The sequence below is a fragment of the Saimiri boliviensis genome, chromosome 12 (assembly GCF_048565385.1).
Source record: "Saimiri boliviensis isolate mSaiBol1 chromosome 12, mSaiBol1.pri, whole genome shotgun sequence".
Lineage (NCBI taxonomy): Eukaryota > Metazoa > Chordata > Mammalia > Primates > Cebidae > Saimiri > Saimiri boliviensis.
This window is the reverse complement of record NC_133460.1, coordinates 110,030,876-110,055,538: the sequence shown is the minus strand read 5'-3', so window position 1 is coordinate 110,055,538 and position 24,663 is coordinate 110,030,876. Positions and strand designations below refer to the sequence as shown.

General features: G+C 39.6%; 2 protein-coding genes and 1 pseudogene across 2 annotated transcripts in view; 2 read left to right on the top strand and 1 right to left on the bottom strand.

The window, feature by feature from the left end:
• The window catches only part of FANK1 (fibronectin type III and ankyrin repeat domains 1), a 149,465-nt gene that overhangs the window by 65,908 nt on the left and 58,894 nt on the right, over positions 1 to 24,663 (bottom strand). The window lies entirely within an intron of this gene.
• LOC120362498 (guanine nucleotide-binding protein G(I)/G(S)/G(O) subunit gamma-10 pseudogene) lies at positions 1,981 to 2,185 on the top strand (annotated as a pseudogene).
• Positions 18,694 to 20,373, top strand: LOC120362560 (peptidyl-prolyl cis-trans isomerase A-like). Its single transcript, XM_039465373.2, has 2 exons — positions 18,694 to 19,300; positions 20,303 to 20,373. The coding sequence occupies exons 1-2, from the start codon at positions 18,694 to 18,696 to the stop codon at positions 20,371 to 20,373; spliced, it is 678 nt and encodes a 225-aa protein (XP_039321307.2).

Here is a 24,663-nt window from a genome sequence, read left to right as displayed (position 1 = left end):
AAAGAAGAGAAACAGGAAACAAAATGATTTGAAATAATGGTCAAAATTTCCCAAATTTGATGAAAAGCATAAATCCACAAATCCAAGAACTTCAACAACTCTAAGCAGAATAAACTTAAGAAAACGATGCCAAGTAGCATTCTAATCTAATTGTTAGAATTCAGTGGAAAATCTTAGAAGCAGCCATGGTGCATTGCAAGAGGGTCTACAAGAAAAGACAGCAGACCTCTCTTCAGAAGCACATAAGCTGATAGAGTAGAGATGCCTTTAAAGTATTCAGATCTTTTTTTTTTTTTTTTTTTTTTTGCTGTTGAGATGTTTGAGCTCCTTGTGTATTCTGGATATTAATTCCATCAGATGAATAGCTTGCAAATATTTTCTCCCATTCTATATGCTGCCTTTTCACTTGGTTGATCATTTCCTTTGCTGTGCAGTTTTGTTTAATGTAATCTCATTTATTTTTGCTTTTGTTGCCTGTGCTTTTCTTTTTTAGAGACAAGTTCTTGCTCTGTCACCCAGACTAGAGCACAGTAGTTCAATCGTAGTTCACTGCAGCCTTGAATTGATGGACTCAGGTGATCCACCTGCCTCAGCTTCCTGAGTAGCTAGAATTACAGGTACATACCATCACATCTGGCTAATTTTTTTTTTGTAGAGACAGGATTTCACTTTATTGCCTAGACTGGTCTTAAACTCCTAGGCTCAAGTGATTTGTTGATGGCTTTTGAGGGCATATTCATAAAATATTTTCCCAGACCATATTCATAAAATATTTTCCAGTCCTGAAGGGTTTCCCCTGTGTTTTCTTGTAGTAGTTTTATGGTATCAGATCTTACATATTTAGGTCTTTGATCCTATGAGTTTATTTTCATATAGGGTGAGGGGTGAGGGTCTGTTTTCATCCTTCTGCATATGGATATCTAATTTTCCCAGCATGATTTATTGAAGAGATAATCCTTCCCCCTGTGAGTATTCCTGTTGCCTTTGTCAAAATCAGTTGGTGGCTGGGCATGGTCACTCATGCCTGTAATCCCAGTACTTTGGGGAGGCTGACACAGGAGAATCATTTGACCCCAGGGGTTCAAGATCAGTCTAGGCAACATAGTGAGAGTCTGTCTCCACAGAAAGTTTAAAGTTAGATGGGGGCCGGGCCCAGTGGCTCATGCCTGTGATCCAAAACTTTGGGAGGCCAAGGCGGGTGGATCACAAGGTCAGGAGATCAAGACCACTCTGGCCAACATGGCAAAACCCCGTGTCTACTATAAATACAAAAATGAGCTAGGCATGGTGGCACATGCCTATAATCCCAGCTACTCAAGAGGCTGAGGCAGGAGAATGGCTTAAATTAGAGAGTCGGAGGCTGCAGCAAGCCAAGATCAAACCACTGAACTCCAGCTTGGTAACAGGGTGAGACTGTCTTAAAAAAAAAAATTGTTAGCTGGGCATGGTAGCATGTACCTGTAAGTCCTGGCTACTCAGGAGGCTGAAGTAGGAAGTTTTCTTAAGCCTAGAAGGTCAAGACTACAGTGAGCCATGATCAAGTCATTGCACTCCAGCCCAGGAGATGGAGTGAGACCCTGTCTGAAAAACTAAAAAATTTTTAAAAAGCAGTTAGCTGTAGATGTATGGATTAATTTCTGGGTTCTCTATTCTCTTCCATTAGTCGATATGTCTGTTTTTATGCCAGTACCATGCTGTTTTGGTTACTATAGCTTTGTAGCATATTTTGAAGTCTCACAGTATATGCCTCCAACTTTCTTTTTACTGAGGATTGCTTTGGCTATTTGGGGTCTTTTGTGGCTCAATATAAATTTTAAGATTTCTTTTTCTATTTCTATGAAGAATGTCATTGGTATTTTGATAAAGATTGCATTGAATCTATAGATTGCTTTGGATAATATGGTCATTTGGCAGTGATCACACTCAGGGCCTAGCAGGGCTACCCCACCTAGCATGCCCTTGGAGCACAGTGCTGCTGCCATGTCTTCCAGGGCCAGTGTGAGTGTCCTGCAGTGGCTGGTGGAGCAGCTCAAGCTGCAGGTCAGTGTGGAGAGAATCAAGGTCTCTCAGGCAGCTGCAGAGCTGCAACAGTACTGCATCAGAATGCCTGAAAGCTGCCCTGCTGGTCAGTGTTCCAGCTGGAAGTAACCCCCTCCTGGAGCCCAGATCTTGTGCTTTCCTCTGAAGACTCTAGGAAAGAAATCTGTAGAGGAATGCCTTCAAGCACAAAGTGATAAATGACTGCTTCCAAGTCTAAAGAGAACACTTTTCCCTAGTCAAGTGACATTTAGTTATTTCAGACCTTTGCTGTGGCCTGGTCCTATAACCAAAATTCTAAAGAAATTGGTGAGTTTCTACTCAACTAAGGAATATAGCTCTGATTAATAGTCTGTTTTTTTTTTTTTTTTAATGAAGTGCTTTATATGTAAAACACACAAAAACCTTACCAGCAGATATGCCAAAATATATCTCTTTTCTAAGTGAATTAATGATGTTTCTATACCTGGAATATAATGTATGTTTTATTTACTGGATGTCTACATTTTAGGGAAAAAAGATTTTATTTAAAAACTGAATATTTACTATTTCTTGTCCCAGACAAATATTTTTATACCAAATTCTTTAAAATTTGTTCTATTCATGAATTTACCATTTCTAAATGAAGACAAAGTACAAATTGCTAGGGAAAAGAGTAGGCTTCACTAACTGACTGATATTTTGATTTTTCTGCATGAGAAGTTTGTTTCATTTTTTAACAATTAACATGGGAACTGTTTCTTAGCAAACTTGTTTGGAAAGATTAATGTTATGTTGGGCATTAGGTTGCCCCATCTTATATAGGGATGAAGCAGATTCAGTCTTCATAGTCTTAAGTTCCTCTGCTTTGTAGTTGTGTTTGTACCTGAAGAAACACATTATTTCATATCTTTTTGTTTTTTGAGACAGTATTGCTCTGTCACCCATGCTGGAGTGCAGTGGCATGATGTCAGTTCACTGTAACCTCAGCCTCCCAGGTTCAAGCAATTCCCCTGCCTCAGCCTCCCACGTAACTGATATGTGATTACAGGTGCATGCCAACACACCCAGGTAATTTTTTTCCTGTATTTTTAGTAGAGGCAGTATTTTACCATGTTGGCCAGACAGGTCTTGAGATCCTGACCTCAAGCAATCCACCCACCTTAGCCTCCCAAAGTGCTGGGATTACAGGCATGAGCCACGATGCCTGGCCCACTTCATAAGAAATGTCTTAATATGACTTGCAGAATATCGTAAACAGTTAAAAACAAAAGAATGTAGAAATACTAATATCTAAAAGAATTCTTAATGTCACAAGTGTTTTATTTTGATGCTGTACCTTTGATTTGATCTGGGACACTTAGAAGACTACTTTGTGTTTGCAATAATCTTTGAAGGGCTTGGAAATAACATTTCTGCTTAATTCAGAAAAATAAATCCTTCTGATCCATGAGCATGGGATGTCTTTCCATTTGTTAGTATTCTCAAACTATACAGTTTACGTATGGGCCAATGATCTACACAGACACTTCTCAAAAGACGACACACAAATGGCAAACAAATGTACTTTTTAAATGTTCAACATTACTAATTATAAGGGAAATTGAACTTAAAATTACAATGAGGTATTATCTCACTGCAGGTAGGATGGTTATTAACAAAAAGACAAAATAACAAATGCTACTGAGAATGCAGAGAAAAAGGAACTCATACTCTCTTGGTGGGATGTAAAATAGTAGAGCCACTATGAAAAACATTATGAAGGTTCCTCCAAAAACTGCAAACAGGCTGGACATGGTGGCTTATGCCTATAATCCCAGCACTTTGGGAAGCCAAGGCTGGTGGATCACTTGAGGCCAGGAGTTCAAGACTAGCCTGGCCAACATGGTAAAACTCCCAAAGACATGCCTGCTTCCTGTTTCACCATGATTGTAAGTTTCCTGAGGCCTTGCTAGCAATGCAGAATGGTGAGTCAATTAAGCTTCTTTTTAAATTACCCAGTCTCAGGCAGTTCTTTATAGCAGTGTGAAAACAGACCAATACAGAAACTAAAAAAAAAATGCTAATCACACGGAAGAAAAAAGGAGAACAGAGGATACCATAGGCTGGGAAGGTTAAAGGGAAGGGAGTGGAGAGATAGGAAGAGGTGTGGGGTTTTTTTTGGTCTGGTTTGCTTTTTAAATGGCACTTTAGGTGCTGGGGTACATGTGCACATCTTGCAGGATTGTTGCATAGGTACATACATGGCAATGTGGTTTGCTGCCTCCATCCCCATTGCCTATATCTAGCATTTCTCCCCATGTTATCCCTCTGCAACTCCCTACCCATCACTGTCCCACCACCCCTAGCCCCCCCCCCAAAAGACCCCAGTGTGTGATGCTCCCCTCCCTGTGTCCATGTGTTCTCATTGTTCAACACCTGCCTATGAGTGAGAACATGCGGTGTTTCATTTTCTATTCTTGTGTCAGTTTGCTGAGAATGATGGTTTCCAGATTCATCCATGTCCCTACAAAAAACATGAGCTCCTCATTTTTTATGGCTGCATAGTATTCCACGTTGTATACATGCCACATTTTCTCCAGTCTATCATCGATGGGCATTTGGGTTGGGTTCAGGTATCAGCCATTGTAAACAGTGCCACAATGAACATATGTGTGCATGTGTCTTTATAATAGGATGATTTATAATCCTTTGGATGTATACCCAGTAATAGGATTGCTGGGTCAAATGGTATTTCTATTTGTAGATCCTTGAGGAATTGCCACATTGTCTTCCACAATGGTTGAACTAATTTACACTCCCACCAACAGTGTAAAAGTGTTTGTACTTCTCCATATCCTCTCCAGCATCTGTTGTCTCCAAATTTTTTAATGATTGCCATTCTAACTGGCATGAGATGGTATCTCAATGTGGTTTTGATTTGCATTTCTCTAATGACCGTGATGATGAGCATTTTTTCATGTTTGCTGGCCTCATATATGTCTTCTTTTGAAAAGTGCCTGTTCATGTCCTTTGCCCACTTTTGAATGGGTTTTTTTCTTGTAAATCTGTTTTAGTTCTTTGTAGATTCTGGATATTAGCCCTTTGTCTGATGGATAGACTGCAAAAATTTTTTCCCATTCTGCTGGTTGCCAGTTAACTCTAATGATGTTTCTTTTGCTGTGCAGAAGCTCTGGAGTTTAATTAGATCCCATTTGTCTATTTTGGCTTTTGTTGCCAGTGCTTTTGGAGTTTTAGTCATGAAGTCCTTGCCTATGCCTATGTCCTGGATGGTTTTGCCTAGGTTTTCTTCTAGAGTTTTTATGGTGTTAGGTCTTATGTTTTAGTCTTTAATCCATCTGAAGTTAATTTTAGTGTAAGGTGTCAGGAACGGGTCCGGTTTCTACTTTCTGCACAGGACTAGCCAGTTTTCCCAGCCCCATTTATTAAACAGGGAATCCTTTCCCCATTGCTTGTTTTCATCAGGTTTGTCAAAGATCAGATGGTTGTAGATGTGTGGCATTGCTTCCGAGGCCTCTATTCTGTTCCATTGGTCTATCTCTCTGTTTTAGTACTAGTACCATGCTACCACGCTGTTTTAATTACTGTAGCCTTGTAGTATAGTTTGAAGTCAGGTAGCATGATGCCTCCAGCTTTGTTTTTACTTAGGATTGTCTTGGCTATGCGGCCCCTCTTTTGTTTCCATATGAAGTTTACGGTGGTTTTTTACCAGTTCTGTAAACAGTGTCATAGGTAGCTTGATAGGGATAACATTGAACGTATAAATTACTTTGGGCAGTATGGCGATTTTCACAATATTGATTCTTCCTAACCAGGAGCATACAATGTTTTTCCATCTGTTTGTGTCCTCTTTTATTTCCTTGAGCAGTGGTTTGTAGTTCTCATTGAAGAGGTCCTTTGTATCCTTTGTTAGTTGTCTTCCTAGGTATTTTATTTTCTTTGTAGCAATTGTGAATGGCAGTTCGTTCTTGATTTGGCTCTCTGTTAGTCTGTTACTGATGTGTAGGAATGCTTGTGATTTCTGCACATTGATTTTGTATCCTGAGATTTTGCTGAAGTTGTTTATCAGTTTAAGGAGATTTTGGGTTGAGACAATTGGGTCTTCTAAATATACAATCATGTCATCTGCAAAAAGAGACAGTTTGACTTCCTCCTTTGCTAACTGAATACCGTTTATTTCTTTTTCTTGCCTGATCCCTCTGGCTAGACCTTCCAATACTATATTGAATAGGAGTGGTGAGAGAGGGTATCCTTGTCTAGGGCCAGCTATCAAAGGGAATGCTTCCAGTTTTTGCCCATTCAGTATGATATTGGCTGTGGGTTTGTCATAAATAGCTTTTGTTATTTTGAGATGCATTCCATTAATACCTAGTTTATTGAGTTTTTAGCATAAAGGGCTGTTGAATTTTGTCAAAGGCCTTCTCTGCATCTACCGAGATAATCATGTTGTTTTTGTCTTTGGTTCTGTTTATGTGGCAAATTACATTTATAGACTTGCATATGTTGAACCAGCCTTGCGTCCCAGGGATGAAGCCAACTTGATCATAATGGATAAGCTTTTTGATGTGCTGTTGCAATCAGTTTACCAGTATTTTATTTTTGCATTTATGTTTATCATGGATACTGGCCTGAAGTTTTCTTTTCTTGTTGAGTCTCTGCCAGGTTTTGGTATCAGGATGATGTTGGTCTCATAAAATGATTTGGGAAGTATTCCCTCTTTTTGGATTGTTTGAAATAGTTTCAGAAGGAGTGGTACCAGCTCTTCTTTCTATGTCTGGCAGAATTCAGCTGTGAACCCACCTGGACCTGGACTTTTTTTGGTTATTAATTGCTGCCTCAACTTCAGCCCTTATTGGTCTATTCAGGGTTTCACCTTCTTCCTCGTTTAGGCTTGGGAGGGTGCAAGTGTCCAGGAATTGATCCATTTCTTCAGGCTTACTGGTTTCTGTGCATAGAGTTGTTTGTAGTAATCTCTAATGGTAGTTTGTATTTCCATGGAATCTGTGCTGATATCCCCTTTATTATTTTTTATCACATCTATTTGATTCTTCTTCTTTTATTAATCTGGCTAGTGGTCTATTTTGTTGATCTCTTCAAAAACCAGTTCCTGGATTTATTGATTTTTTGAACGGTTTTTTGTGTCTCTATCTCCTTCAGTTCTGCTCTGATCTTATTTTTTTTCTTCTGCTTGCTTTTGAGGTTTTTGGATCTTGCTCCTCTAGCTTTAAATTTTGATGGTAGGGTATCAATTTTAAATCTTTCCTTGCTTCTCATGTGGGCATTTATTGCTATAAATTTTCCTCTAGACACTGCTTTAAATGTGTCCCAGAGATTCTGGTATGTTGTGTCTTCATTCTTGTTGGTTTCAAAGGACATCTTTATTTCTACCTTCATTTCATTGTTTGTCCAGTCGACATTCAGGAGGCAGTTGTTCAGTTTCCATGAAGTTGTGCGGTTCTGAGTTAGTTTCTTAATCCTGAGTTCTAATTTGATTGCACTGTGGTCTGAAAGACTGTTGTGATTTCTGTTCTTTTGCATTTGCTGAGGAGTGATTTACTTCCAATTATGTGGTCAGTTTTAGAGTAAGTGCGATGTGGTGCTGAGAGGAATGTATATTCTGTGGATTTGGAATGAAGAGTTCTGTAATTGTCAATTAGGTCTGCTTGGTCCAGACCTGAGTTCAAAACCTGGATATCCTTGTTAATTTTCTGTCTTGTCAATCTGTCTAATATTGACAGTGGAGTGTTAAAGTCTCCCACTATTATCGTGTGCGAGTTGAAGTCTCTTTGTAGGTCGTTAAGAACTTGCTTTATATATCTGGGTGCTCCTGTATTGGGTATGTATATATTTAGGATCATCAGCTCTTCTTGTTGCACTGATCCTTTTACCATTATATAATGCCCTTCTTTGTTTCTTTTGATCTTGTTGGTTTAAAGTTTATTTTATCAGAGACTAGGATTGCAACTCCTTTTTTTTTTTCTCTCTCTCTCCATTTGATTGGTAAATCTTTCTCTACTCCTTCATTTTGAGCCTATGTGTATCCTTACACATGAGATGGGTTTCCTGGATACAATGTACCAATGGGTTTTGACTTTTTATCCAATTTGTCAGTCTGTGTCTTTTGATTGGGGCATTTAGCCCATTTACATTTAAGGTTAATATTGTTGTGTGTGAATTTGATCCTGCCATTTTGATGCTAGCTGGTTGTTTTGCCCATTAGTTGACCCAGTTTCTTCATTGTTTCAATGCTCTTTACCGTTTGGTATGTTTTTCAAATGGCTGGTACTGGTTGTTCCTTTCTATATTTAGTGCTTCTTTTAGGAGCTCTTGTAAGGCAGGCCTGGTGGTGAGGAAATCTCTCAGCAATTGCTTGTTCATAAAGGATTTTATTTCTCCTTCACTTATGAAGCTTTGTTTGGCTGGATATGAAGTTCTAAGTTGAAAGTTCTTTAAGGATGTTGAATATTGGCCCCACACTCTCTTCTGGCTTATAGGGTTTCTGCTGAGAGATCCGCTATGGGTCTGATGGGCTTCCCTTTGGGGGTAATCTGACCTTTCTCTCTGGCTGCCATTAGTATTTTTCCCTTTATTTCAACCCTGGTGAATCTGACAATTATGTGCCTTGGGGTTGCTCTTCTTGAGGAGTGTCTTTGTGGTGTTCTCTGTATTTCCTGGACTTGAATATTGGCCTGCCTTGCTAGGTTGGAGAAGTTCTCCTGGATAATATCCTGAAAAGTGTTTTCCAGCTTGGGTTCATTCTCTCTGTCACATTCGGGTACGCCTATCAAACATAGATTATATATGTGTAATTATTATTATACATAATCCCATATTTCTTGAAGGCTTTGTTCATTTCTTTTCACTATTTTTTCTCTAATCTTGCCTTCTCATTTTATTTCATTTAGTTGATCTTCAATCTCTGATATCCTTTCTTCTGCTTGGTCAATTTGGCTATAGAAACTTATGTATGCTTTGCACAGTTCTCATGCTGTGTTTTTCAGCTCTATCAAGTCATTTCTATTATTCTCTGTTTATCCTAGTTAGCATCTCATCTAACCTTTTTTTCTAGGTTCTTAGTTTCTTTGGATTGGGTTAGCACATATTCTTTGAGCTCTGAGAAGTTCATTATTACCCACCTTCTGAAGCCTGTTTCTGTCAATTCATCAGATTCATTCTCCATCTTTGATCCCTAGCTGATGAGGAGTTGTGATCCCTTGGAGGAGGAGAGGTGTTCTGGCTTTGGGTGTTTTCATCCTTTTTATGCTGGTTTCTTCCCATCTTTGTGGATTTATCTACCTGTGGTCTTTGTAGTTGGTGACTTTCGGATGGGGTATCTGAGTGGGCGTCCTTTTTGTTGATGATGAAGTTATTTCTTTTTTAGTTGTCCTTGTAACAGTCAGGCCCCTCTGCTGTAGGACTGCTGGAGGTCTGCTCCAGACCCTGCTTGCCTGGGGATCACCTGTGGTGACCTCTGCATTCTCGCTAGAAATTGCATTCCAGAGCTGTTCCTATTCAGCCATTTTGGATCCGGAAGAGGTTTCTTAAAGGATGCAAAATTACAGCTAGATAGGAGGAGTTCATTCTAGAGTTCTACAGTATTGTAGAATGACTATAGTTAAAACAGTAATATGTAATTTCAAATAGCTAGAAAGAGAATATTTAATGTCCACCCCCAAAAAAATAATGTTCAAGATGATATGCTAATTACTCTGATCTGATCAGAAAACATTATACGCACCAAAACATCACTATATATCCCATAAATATGTACCAAAAAAGTCAATTAAAACTTTCAAAGAAACCAATTTTTAAAATACTTTTTAAAAAAAGTACTCAAAAGGAAAGTGTGTCAAACTAGTGAGTCCCCTCATGGTCACTGTAATTGCTAAATAAACACACTCACAAGTTACCACAAAATTATCTAACTCATAACAAACTAGAATTTCCAATTATTTTAAATTGTATAACCTTAAAATTACTTTATACTATTAAAAACATATACAATACATATATTACATTTTATGTACCTGTTCTATATTTTCTGTAAAACCAAAGAGCTTTTGGTCAAAAGTTTAAAATTCCAACATGATCTGAAGTGGGAAAGCAATAAACATAAAAATTATTCATGCTCATACATAATAAATATGCCTGCTCCTTCCCATTTTCTATACCAATATAACTTGCATTATATTGGGAGGCTTAATATTAGAGCTTAGAGCTTGCAGGCAAGGGATATCTCCAATAAATCATTTTTTGTACAGTCTTTAAGAGAGCCTTTGATTTTTTTTTTGCTTTTCCAAAGAGAAGTGTTCAACGAACATCACTTTGAATCTCCTTTCAAATATATTCAATCCTCATCCTGGCTGTTTCCTCCCTTTACCCCCCAAAAATCTATCACAGAACTGGTTTAAGCTTCAAGAGTGGACAGTGTATAAATCATTTGCATCCTTGCCAGGTACAATGTCTTTTAGCCAAACTGTGACACAGCAAAATTATTTATCTTAATACCCATTTTCCTCCTGATTCTAACTTTAAAATGGGAGTAAGTGGGAATGGGGGCTTCAATGCCCCATACCTGCCATCACATCCGGGATAATGAGTCATAGTTTCTTTGACTACAAGTCTTTCAAAACGTTAAGTTATCATTTTGCTGGAGCATGCTATATTCTCCACAACCCCCCCCCCCCTCCACTGCCTTCAAACATATGTTCTTTTGTACTTGGAAGGAACTTGATTTGTTTTGGAGCTAAATAATCACTTGAGATGAAGCATATAACTGAGATCTTATTAAAACTTCATTTAAAAATAAGATGTGGCCAGGCACAGTGGCTCATGCCTGTAATCCCAGCACTTTGGGAGGCTGAAGCTGAAGAATCACTTGAGTCCTGGAGTTTGAGACCAGTCTGAGAAACGTGGTGAAAATCCACAAAAAATAAATAAATTAACTGGGTGTGGTGGCAAATGCCTGTAGTCCCAGCTACTTGGGAGGCTGATATGGGAGGATCTCTTCAGCCTGGGAGGTCGAGGCCGCAGTGAGCCATAATGACACCACTGCACTCTAGCCTGGGTGACACAGCAAGACCCTGTCTCAAAAAATAACAGTAATAACATGCATCAGATTTGGTATTACAACTATGCAGCCATGAAAAGGAAAGAGATCACATCCTTTGCAGGGACATAGATGGAGCTAGAAGGCATTATCCTCAGCAAACTAATGCAGGAACAGAAAACCAAACACCACGTGTTCTCACTTAACAGTGGGAGCTGAATGATGAGAACACATGGTCACACAGAAAGGACCAACACACACTGGGGCCCATCGGGAGGTGGGTGGGGAGGAGGAAAAGCATCAGGATGAACAGCCAATGGATGCTGGGCTTAAGGCCTAGGTGAAGGGTTGATCTGTGCAGCAAGCTACCATGGCACCTACATAAGATATCTACCCATCCTGCACCTGTACCCTATACTTAAAAGCTGAAGATTAAAAAAAAAAATGAGCATTCCAGGTGTTTCACAGAAATTCTTGGTGGAGCAAAGCAATCAACACAAAAATGCTAAAGTGATTTCTGCTAATGTTATGACTGTAGGCAGCTGTTCTTTTAAAACTATCTTTTAGTTAAGTATATGCTCCTTAAATTAATTTCCTTTTTTATTTATTTATTTTATTTTTTTTTTTTTTTGAGACAGAGTCTCACTCTGTTGCCTGGCTGGATTGCAGTGGCACAATCTTGGCTCACTGCCTCTGCCTACTAGACTCAAGTGATCCTCCCACCTCAGCTTCCCAAATAGCTGAGACTACAGGCATGCACCACCATGCCCACCTCATTTTTATATTTTTAATAGAGACAGGGTTTCACTACATCGGTCAGATTGGTCTCGAACTCCTGACCTCAAGTGATCTGCCCACCTTGGCCTCCCAAAGTGCTGGAACTACAGGCATTAACCACCATGCCTGGCCCCTTTCTTTGTTTTTTAAAATAAAAAATCAGTTTTCATGAGAGCTAGCAAGATGGCTGAACAGGAAAAGCTCCTGTCTGCAGCTCCCAGCAAGATCGACGCAGAAGGCAAGTCATTTCTGCATTTCCAACTGAGGTACCCAGTTCATCTCACCGGGATTTGCTGGACAGTGGGTGCAGCCCACAGAGGGTAAGCCAAAGCAAGGTGGGGCATTTCCTCACCTGGGAAGTGCAAGGGGTCGGGGGATTTCCCTCTACTAGCCAAGAGAAGCCATGAGAGACACCTGAGAGGAATAGCACACTCAGGCCCAGACACTGCATTTTCCCCACAGTCCTCGCAAGCAGCAGACCAGGAGATTCTCTCCGGTGCCTACACCCCAGGGCCCTGGTTTCAAGCACAAAACTGGGCAGCGCTTCAGGCAGACTCCAAGCTAGCCGCAGGAGTTGTTTTCTTTTCATACCCCAGAGGTACCTGGAATGCCAGCGAGACAGAACTGTTCACTCCCCTGGAAAGGGGGCTGAAGCCAAGGACTCAAGTGGTCTGACTCGGTAGGTCCTTCCCCAACAGAGCCCAGCAAGCTAAGATCCACTGGCTTGAACTTTTTGCAGCCAGTACAACAGTCTGAGGTCAAACTGGGAAGCCTGAGCTTGGTGGGGGAGGCGCATCTGCCATTGCTGAGGCCTGAGTAGGCAGGTTTCCCCCTCACAGTGTAAACAGAGCCACAGTGAAGCTCAAACTGAGCTGAGCAAGGCTGGACTCTGACTGCCTCTAGATTACCCCTCTCTGGGCAGGGCATCTCTGGGGAAAAAAAAAAAAAAAAAAAAAAAAAGCAGCAGCCCCAGTTAGGAATGTAGAGATAAAAACCCCCATCTCCCTGGGACAGAGCACCTGAGGAAAGGGGTGGCTGTGGGTGCAGCTTCAGCAGACCTAAATGTCCCTGCCTGACAGCTCTGAAGAGAGCAGCACATCTCCTAGCACAGCATTTGAGCTCTGATAAGGGACAGACTGCCTCCTAAAGTGGGTCCCTGACCCCCATGTATGCTGACTGGGAGACACTTCCCATTACAGACTGACAGACACCTCATACAGGAGAGCTCTGCCTGGCATCTGACAGGTGACTCTCTGGGCAAAGCTTCCAGAGGTAGGAACATGCAGCAATCTTTGCTGTTCTGGTGATATCTCCTCTGGTGATACCCAGGCAAACAAGATCTGGAAAGGACCCCCAGAAAACTCCAGCAGAGACCCAACTGTGAGAAGGAAAACGAACAAAAAGAAACAGTATCAACATCAACAAAAAAGATGTCCATTCAGAGACCTCATCCAAAGATCACCAACATCAAAGACCAAAAATAGATAAATCCAAGATGGGGAGAAAATAGCACAAAAAGGCTGAAAATTCCAAAAGCCAGAATGCCTCTTCTCCTCCAAAGGATCACAACTCCTTGCCAGCAAGGGAACAAAACTGGACAGAGAATTAGTTTGACAAATTGACAGAAGTAGGATTCAGAAGGTAATAATTCAGTGGGTAATAACAAACTCCTCTGAGTCAAAGGCACATGTTCTAACCCAACACAAGCAGGCTAAGAACCTGGAAAAACGGCTAGACAAATTGCTAACTATAATAACCAGTTAAGAGAAGAACATAAATGACTTCATGGAGCTCAAAAATGCAGCACGAGAATTTTGTGAAGCATACACAAGTATCAGTAGCCAAATTGATTAAGTAGAAGAAAGAGTATCAGAGATTGAAGATCAAGACAATGAAATAAAGCAAGAAGACTAGAGAAAAAAAGAGTGAAAATAAATAAACAAAGCCTCAAAGAAATATGAGACTACGTGAAAGGACCAAATCTGTATTTCACTGGTGTAACAGAAAGTGATGGGGAAAATGGCACTAAGTTGGAAAACACTCTTCAGGATATTATCCAGGAGAGCTTCCCCAACTTAGCAAGGCAGGCCAACATTCAAATTCAGGAAACACACAGAACACCACAAAGATAACCCTCAAGAAGAGCAATCCCAAGACATATAATCATTAGATTTACCAAGGATGAAATGAAGGAAAAAATGCTAAAGGCAGTCAGAGAGAAAGCTTATGTTACCCACAAAGGGAAGCCCATCAGACTAACAGCAGATCTCTCAGCAGAAACCCTACAAGCCAGAAGAGAGTGGGGGTCAATATTCAACATTTTTGAAGGAAAGAATTTTCAACCTAGAATTTCATATTCAGCCAAACTAAGCTTAAGTGAAGGAGAAATAAAATTCTTTACAGACAAGCAAAGGCTAAGAGATTTTGTCACCACCAGGCCTGCCTTACAAGAGTGCCTAAAGGAAGCACCTAACATTGAAAGGAAAAACTGGTACCAGACACTGCAAAAACATACCGAATTGTAAAGACCACTGACAATATGAAGACACTGCATCAACAAGCAAAATAACCAGCTAGCATTATAACAACAGGATCAAATTCACACATAACAATATTAACTTTAAATGTAAATGGCCTAAATGCCCTAAGAAAAAGACTGACAAACTGGATAAAGACTCAAGACCCAGGCTGGGTGCAGTGGCTCACGCCTGTAATCCCAGCACTTTGGGAGGCAAAGGTGGGTAGATCACAAGGTCAAGAGATCAAGACCATCCTTGCCAACATGGTGAAACCCCACCTCTACTAAACGATACAAAAACATTAGCTGGGTGTGGTGGCACAAACCTAAAGTCCCAGCTACTCAGGAGCTAAGGCAAAAGAATCGCTTTAACCCAGGAGGCGGAGGTTGCAGTGAGCCAAGATCACACCACTGCACACCAGCCTGGGTGACAGCGTAGCACTCTGTCTCAAAAAAAAAAAAAAAAAAAGAGTCAAGACCCATCTGTGTGCTGTATTCAGGAGACCCATCTCACGTGCAAAGACACGCTTAGACTCAAAATAAATGGATGGAGGAATATGTAGATGAAGCAATCCTAGTCTCTGATTAAACAGACTTTAAACCAACAAAGATCAAAAGAGACAAAGAAGAGCATTACCTAAAGGGATCAATGCATCCAGAGCAGCTAACTATCCTAAATATATATGCACCCAATACAGGAGCACCCAGATTCATAAAGCAAGTTCTTAGAGACCTACAAACAGTCTCAGACTCCTACACAGTAACAGTGGGAGATTTTTAACACTCCACTGTAAATATTAGATCAACGAGACAGAAAATTAACAAGGATATTCAGGACTTGAACTCAGCTCTGGACCAAGTGGACCTAATAGAAATCTACAGAACTCTCCACTCCAAATCCACAGAATATACATTCTTCTCAGCACCACATCGCACTTATTCTAAAATTGATCACATAATTGGAAATAAAACATTCCTCAGAAAATGCAAAAGAACAGAAATCCTAACAGTCTCTTGGACCACAGTGCAATCAAATTAAAATTCAGGAGTAAGAAACTCACTCAAAACTGCACAACTACATGGAAACTGAACATTTATCCTGCTCCTGAATTACAATCAGATAAATAAAAAATGAAGGCAGAAATAAAGATGTTCTTTAAAACCAATGAGAACAAAGATACAATATACCAGACTCTCTGGGACACATTTAAAGCAGTATGTAGGGGAAAACTTATAGCACTAAATACCCACAAGAGAAAGGAGGAAAGATCTAAAATTGACACCCTAATGTCACAATTAAAGAAAACTAGAGGAGCAAAAACAAATTCAAAAGCTATCAGAAGACAAGAAATAACTAAGATCAGAGCAGAACTGAAGGGGATAGAGACACAAAAAACCCTTCAAAAAGAAAAAAAAAAAATCAATGAATACAGGAGCTGGCTTTCTGAAAAGACTCACAAAATAGACTGCTAGCCAGACTAATAAAGAATAATAATCAAATAGATGCAATAAAAAATGATAAAGGTGATATCACCACCAATTCCAGAGAAATACAAACTACCAACAGAAAATACTATACACATCTCTATGCAAATACACCAAAAAATCTAGAAGAAATGGATAAATTCCTGGACACTTACACACAAGACTAAACTAGGAAGAAGTTGAATCCCTGAATAGACCAATAACAAGTGCTGAAATTGAGGCAGCAATTGATAGTCTACTAACCAAAACAAGTCCAGGATCAGACGGGTTCACAGTCTAATTCTACCAGAGGTACAAAGAGGAGCTGTACCATTCCTTCTGAAACTATTTCAAACAATAGAAAAACAGGGAATCCTTCCTAACTCCTTTTATGAGGCCAACATCATCCTGATACCAAAACCTGGCAGAGATACAACTAAAATAGGAAATATCAGACCAATATCCCTGACGAACATCCATGTGAAAATCCTCAATAAAATACTGGCAAATCAAATCCAAAGCACATCAAAAAGCTTATCCATCATGATCAAGTCAGCTTCATCCCTGGGATTCAAGGCTTGTTTAACATATACAAATTAATAAATATAATCCATCACATAAACAGAACCAAAGACCCAAAAACCACGTTTATCTCAAAAGATGCAGAGAAGGCCTTTGACAAAATTCGACAGCACTTCATGCTAAAAACTCTCAATAAACTAGGTATTAATGGAACATATCTCAAAATAATAATAACTATTTATGACAAACCCACAGCCAATATTATACTGGATGGGCAAAAACTGCAAGCATTCCCTTTGGAAACCAGCTCAAGACAAGAATGCCCTTTCTTACTACTCCTATTCAACATAGTATTGGAAGTTCTGGCAAGGGCAATCAGGCAAGAAAAAGAAATAAAGGGTATTCAATTAGGAAAAGAGGAAGTAAAGTTGTCTCTATTTGTAGATGACATGATTGTATATTTAAAAGACCCCATTATCTCAGCCCAAAATCTCCTTAAGCTGATAAGCAATTTCAGCAAAATCTCAGGATACAAAATCAATGTGCAAAAATCACAAGCATTCCTATACACCAATAACGGTCAAATAATGAGTGAACTCCCATTCACAACTGCTACAAAGAGAATAAAATACCTAGGAATACAACTTACAAGGGATGTGAAGGACCTCTTCAAGGAGAACTACAAACCACTACTCAAGGAAATAAGAGAGGGCACAAACAAATGGAAAAACATTCCACGCTCATGGTTTGGAAGAATCAGTATCATGAAAATGGCCATACTGCCCAAAGTAATTTATAAATTCAATGCTATCCCCATCAAGCTACCATCGACTTTCTTCAAAGAACTGAAAAAAAAACAACAAAAAAAAAAACCTTAAATTTCATATGGAACAAAAAATAGCCTGCATAGCCAAGACAATCCTAAGCAAAAAAAAAAAAAAAAAAAAAAGAAGCCAAGCTAGAGGCATCACACTACTTGGCTTCAAACCATACTGCAAGTCTACAGTAATCAAAACAGCATGGCACTGGTACCAAAACAGAGACATAGACCAATGGAACAGAACAGAGGCCTCAGAAATAATGCTACACATCTACAACCATTTGATCTTTGACAAATCTGACAAAACAACCCATGGGGAAAGGATTCCCTATTTAATAAATGATGTTGGGAAAACTGGCTAGCCATATGCAGAAAGCCGAAACTGGATCCCTTCCTTACACCTTATACAAAAATTAACTCAAGATGGATTGAAGATTTAAACCTAAGTCCTAAAACCATAAAAACCCTAGAAGAAAACCTAGGCAGCCGGGCGCGGTGGCTCAAGCCTGTAATCCCAGCACTTTGGGAGGCCGAGGCGGGTGAATCACGAGGTCAAGAGATCGAGACCATCCTGGTCAACATGGTGAAACCCCATCTCTACTAAAAATACAAAAAATTAGCTGGGCATGGTGGTGCGTGCCTGTAATTCCGGCTACTCGGGAGGCTGAGGCAGGAGAATTGCCTGAACCCAGGAGGCGGAGGTTGCGGTGAGCCAAGACCGTGCCATTGCACTCCAGCCTGGGTAACAAGAGTGAAACTGTCTCAAAAAAAAAAAAAAGAAAAAAGAAAAGAAAACCTAGGCAATAACATTTAGGACATAGGCGTGGCCAAGGACTTCATGACTAAAACATCAAAAACAATGGCAACAAAAGCCAAAATAGACAGATGAGACCTAATTAAACCAGAGCTACAGAACAGCAAAAGAAACTATCATTACCATGAACATGCAACCTACAGAATGGGAGAAAACTTTTGCAATCTAACCATCTGACAAAGGGCTAACATCCAGAATCTACGAAGAACTTAAATTTACAAGAAAAAACAACCCCATCAATAAGTGGGTGAAGGATATGAACAGACACTTCTCTAAAGAAGACATTTATGCGGCCAATAAACATGAAAAAAAGCTCATCATCACTGGTCATTAGAGAAATGCAAATCAAAACCACATTGAGATACCATTGCACACCAGTTAGAATGGTGATCATTAAAAAAAATCTGGAGACAACAGATGCTGGAGAGGATGTGGACAAATAGGAATGCTTTTACACTGTTGGTAGGAGTGTAAATTAGTTCAACCATTGTAGGAGACAGTGTGGTGATTCCTCAAGGATCTAGAAATAGAAATCCCATTTGACCCAGCAATCCCATTACTGGGTATATATCCAAAGGATTATAAATCATTCTACTATAAAGACACATGCACACATGTTTATTATGGCACTGTTCACAATAGCAAAGACTTGGAGCCAACCGAAATGCCCATCAATGAAAGACTGGATAAAGAAAATGTGGCACATATACACCATGGAATACTATGCAGCCATAAAAAAGGATGAGTTAAACCCCACTGTGTTATTTGACATTACCACTGACAGCCAGCTCTTGGGCCATGACTCCTTTGAGCTGTTTGCAGACAAGGTTCCAAAGACAGCAGAAAATTTTCGTGCTCTGAGCACTGGAAAGAAAGGGTTTGGTTATAAGGGTTCCTGCTTTCACAGAATTATTCCAGGGTTTACGTGTCAGGGTGGTGACTTCACACACCATAATGGCACTGGTAGCAAGTCCATCTATGGGGAGAAATTTGATGATGAGAACTTCATCCTAAAGCATACAGATCCAGGCATCTTGTCCATGGCAAATGCTGGACCAAACACAAACGGTTCCCAGTTTTTCATCTGCACTGTCAAGACTGAGTGGTTGGATGGTGAGCATGCAGTCTTTGGCAAGGTGAAAAGAGGCATGAATACCGTGGAGGCCATGGAGTGCTTTGGGTCCAGGAATGGCAAGACCAGCAAGAAGATCACCACTGCTGACGTGGACAACTCTAACAAGTTTGACTTGTGTTTTATCTTAACCACAGACCATTCCTTCTGTAGCTCAGGAGAGCACCCCTCCACCCCATTGGCTCGCAGTATCCTAGAATCTTTGGGCTCTCGCTGCAGTTCCCTTTGGATTCTATGTTTTCCTTGTTTCCTTGCCATGCCTAGCTGGATTTCAGAGTTAAGTCTATGATTATGAAATAAAGACTAAATTACAAAGAAAAAAATCATGAGTTCACGTTCTTTGCAGGGACATGGTTGAAGCAGGAAACCATCATTCTCAGGTGCAAACTGACACAAGAACAGAAAACCAAACACAGCGTGTTATCACTCATAAGTGGGAGTTGAACAATGCGAACACATGGACACAGGGAGGGGAACATCACACACTGGGGCCTGTTGGGGGTTGGGAGGCTAGAGGATGGGTAGCAGTAGGAGAAAAACCTAACATAGATGATTGGGTGATGGACGCAGCAAACCATCCTGGCACGTGTATAACTATGAAACAAACATCTGCACATGTACCCTAGAACTTAAAGTATAATTTTTAAAAAAAGATATAGCAAGTCCAAATTGAGATGTGTTGTGATTTTAATACTAGGTACTGAAAACCTGATGTGAAAAAAGAATGTAAAATATCTCACTAATGGTTTCATACTAATTACATGTTGAAATACTAGTTGGGATATGGAGGTTAAATAAAATGTATTATCAAAATTTTAAAAATTTGTCAAAATTCCTGGGTTTGTAGGACACAAACACCAAATATTACTATAAATAGTAAGTATAATTGGGGATGAGGCTGCCTGATTTATGCACACCTGAACTGATCTATCTTGTCTCCACAAAGTCTGACAGTTCCAGATAAAGCACCATAGAAAATCACCACCAATACAGCAAAGTGGCCTGAAGAAACAAATCTTCCAGTGAAAAACTCCTACATGTATCCCATCAATAATTCAATATTTATAGCATGAGAATAATTTGGTTACACAATTATAGGGCTCTACTGAACACAGTGGCAGTTTTTAAATGCATTTGAATTGCTTTTGTGTATGTCTCAATTTCAGATAAATTCTTTTTTCTACAATTAGTGACCATTCCAAAATTTAAACTCAATGGAAAGTATCTTAGTGGAAACCGAAAAAGGAAATTGAAAGAATAAAGATTGGCAGGAGCCTCAAAATGTCAAGAACTCTCCTATAAAACTATGGAGACTAAAAATCTCTGATGGTTGAAATAGCATACAGAACCATTTCATTAAGAATCATAATCACCAAGAAAATGTTCATAGTAACAGAAGAGAAATAAGATTGAGAATCAGAATAGTCATAATAGAAAACAAAACCTTCCAAACAGAAAACGGTTTCCACCGTCAACACAGCCTCATGTAAGCAATGTGTCGACTTCCATAAGCACCTTGAACTTTTTTTTTTTTTTTTTTTTTTTTTTTTTTTTTTTTTTTTGAGACAGAGTTTCGCTCTTGTTACCCAGGCTGGAGTGCAATGGCGCGATCTCGGCTCACCGCAACCTCCGCCTCCTGGGTTCAGGCAATTCTCCCGCCTCAGCCTCCTGAGTAGCTGGGATTACAGGCGTGCACCACCATGCCCAGCTAATTTTTTGTATTTTTAGTAGAGACGGGGTTTCACCATGTTGACCAGGATGGTCTCGATCTCTTGACCTTGTGATCCACCCACCTCGGCCTCCCAAAGTGCTGGGATTACAGGCTTGAGCCACCGCGCCCGGCCCAGCACCTTGAACTTTCATCCCTGCCTGTCACACTGAGCAATTCACAGCAACACTGGCAAGCTGCAAATTTTTCAGCCTCCAAAATCATGATTCCTGTTTACAGAGAATCAAGTAGAACACAAAGGATTTGTTGAAATGTCTTCTAAACACGTATTATAAGAAGTAAGAACGAATTGTTGTAACATCTTGGCCAGTCTATTCCAAAGAAAATATAATATTTTTTTATTATTAATTTTTTTAAGACGACACACATGACTTACACCAGGCACATTTTCAGACTAGATTAAATGCATTGAGCTCTTAATCAGAAGACACACAGAACACAATGAAGCTACGTTTACTTGGATTGCGCATAAATGAATTATAATACACTTTACCATCAGCTTGCAGGACAATGAAGGGACATACAGTATTTTTTTTTTTTTTTTGAGACAGAGTCTCACTCCATTGCCCAGTCTGGAGTGCAATGGCATGAGCCAAGATTGTGCCATTGTACTCCAGACTGGGTTCAAGCGATTTTCCTGCCTCAGCCTTCCGAGTAGCTGAGATTACAGGCATGCGCCACCACACACAACTAATTTTTGTATTTTCAGTAGAAGCAGGGTTGAATCACATTGGTCAAGCTGGTCTCAAACTCCTGACCCTGAGATCTGCCTGACTCAGCCTCCTGAATTGCTGGGATTACAGGTATGAGCCACCGCACCTGGTTGGAACATAAAGTATTATGCTGAAGTACTAAGAAAAATAGTGGAAGGTATTAAGTGAAAAAGGTTTATTCATCAGAGATCACAATGAAAAAGTTGTGCTCTTTGAGTAACAGAAATTTCCAGGAATCATCCAATTAATTGCTACATTTAATCGGTTTTTACATCAGTGCCTGGAAAACTGTAAAAGCAGAAGGACAAATGTGACTTGTTTATCCAAAATAGCTCATGGAGAATTAATCAAAATAAGGGAAAATGTGTATAAAATTAAGTGAAAACTCAGTAAACAAACCAAACACCAAATAATATCATTGCTACAACTTCGCCGGTAGCAAATTGCTTTGAGTATCCCATTATTGTGTGCTACTCTAAAATAGAAAAATCATTTGTTATGCAGCAAACCAACTTTTAACTGTCAAAATTCATCTGAAATTAAAGTATACACAGAATAATTCAAATGCGGTTTTGTCTTTTTAACAGAGTAAGTTCTGAGCAACTTTAACCTGTATCTGGCATTTACAATCAGTCATGTAAAAACATGACTATCAGAAGACATGAAGTTTCCAGCACTCTTTAAAAACAGTAGTAAGTACTTACATTCTGGACACAGTTTCGTTTATCACTTAGTCATCCCTGGGAAAGCTGCCTTCCCAGTCTCTGAAGTTGCTGACTACTTCAGATTTTGCAAGTTACATGTTCTTCTTGAATTTATCTTGTACATTACATGCAGTATTTTAATCACCCAGGCCAACTCAGTATTCAAGAATCTAAACATAGTGAGATGGTTTGCTCATTGTAAAGCATTAAGATCTTGTAGCACGAAGTACACAACATCTTAAACACTCATATTTTCTGACTCAGAAGGAAAACCAGAGCATGAATACAAAAAGTTCATTTAAAATTTAGTAAAGCTTGCACAAATGTTCACATGTTGCGTAATTCTATTTATATGAAATGTTCAGAGTAGGCAAATCACACAAAGTAGATTAGTGACTGCAAAGGGCTGAAAGAAGAGGAAAATGGAGAATGGCTGCTATGATTAAGAGATTTCTCCTGGGGATGATGAAAATGTTCTGAAGATAGACAATGGTGACTATTGTACAACTTTGTGAATACTCTAAAAAGCCAGCAAATTGTGCATATTTTCAAAGGGTGAGTTTTGTGGTATGTTAATTAAATGTCAATATTTTTAAAGTTAACAGAGGTTGAATACACCATTTTAACTGCAATTCAGAAAACAATTTTAGACTAATATAGAAAAAAATATAAATTGTCCAATTCCTAATTTAGACATATGATGAGTTTAGCAGAAAATAGAGAAAATTACTGAACTATGAAGCAAGGGTGATTAAAGATGAAAAATGAAATTAATAGAAATTATTCTAACATCAAGAAGCAAATTATTCTGACATCAAGAAGCTCACGCCTGTAATCCCAGCACTTTGGGAGGCCAAGATGGGTGGATCACCTGAGGTCAAGAGTTCCAAAGAAGCCTGACCAACATGGTGAAATCCCACCTGCACTAAAAATATAAAAATTAGCTGGGCATGGTGGCACCTGCCTGTAATCCCAGCTACTCGGGAGGCTGAGGCAGGAGAACCGCTTGAACCCAGGAGGCAGAGGTTGCAGTGAGCCAAGATTGCACCCCTGTATCCAGCCTAGGTGACAGTGAGATTTCGTCTCAAAAAAAAAAAATGTGTGTGTGTGTGTGTGTGTGTGTATATATACACACACATATATATACACACATATTTTTCTGAATTTAAGTTGGTAATGTGTTATATTTGTCAGCTTTTCAATATTCATAATTTTGTTTGTAGTTAATGTTAGCTTTTCTACCTTATTTTCTTAATTTTGTATTCTTTTCCTTAAAAATTGTGCTCCTCTCCAAATTGTTTAAGATTTGCTGAGAATTCTCAGCTTGTCCATATTGGGAGAAGAACTCTAAAATTTTTATAAAATGTTAAGCCGCTGGGCGCGGTGGCTGAAGCCTGTAATCCCAGCACTTTGGGAGGCCGAGGCGGGTGGATCACCAGATCGAGAGATCAAGACCATCCTGGTCAACAAGGTGAAACCCCGTCTCTACTAAAAACACAAAACATTAGCTGGGCATGGTGGCACGTGCCTGTAATCCCAGCTACTCAGGAGGCTGAGGCAGGAGAATTGCCTGAGCCCAGGAGGCGGAGGTTGCGGTGAGCGGAGATCGCGCCATTGCACTCCAGCCTGGGTAACAAGAGCGAAACTCCGTCTCAAAAAAAAAAAAAATAAATAAATGTTAAGCCTACGGAGTCAGGGAGAATTGACATCTTTATGAGAATAAACGTTTAAGTTCTGGGATACATGCACAGGACGTGCAGATCTGTTGCATCGGCAAACATGTGCCAGTGGTTTGCTGCACCTAACAGTCCACTGAGGATCAATTTTTCAAAGAACAAATTGGGACTTTTTGTTCCAAGTTTGTTTTGCGGCTCTCAGCAGACTCCTGATGTCTTCACAATGCTCCTGCACATTGCCCGAGAGATTTATTCCCAGCATTTTATCTAAGAAGTTCCCTTCCTCTATTAACTCTAACAGATTACTCTTTACATACAGAGGCTATTTCATATTTTTCCTTCATCATCATGATATTTGACTTCAGAAGGGCATGTGGACCCTATACCAAATAAAATGTAACAGGCACACACTGGGAACCTACCGCTTCTGAAGGCCACAACATTACTAATACTAATGGCTCTGCTTTTCTGCTGGCCCCATCCTATTACCCTGACCCCCAAAGAAAACACCACCAGTTTTGCGTATATTATCCCTATGATTTACCAAAGTGACATAACATTGTACACATGAATTCTTCTGTACGGTTTGGTTTTGCTGATATAATGCTAATACCATTATAATAAAGGTATAAAAATGTATGATTTTCTGAGACTTGGTTTATTAAATGTCATGTTACAGGGATATATCAAGTTGTGAATAGCTGTGGTTCACACTTTTCCATTGCTGTG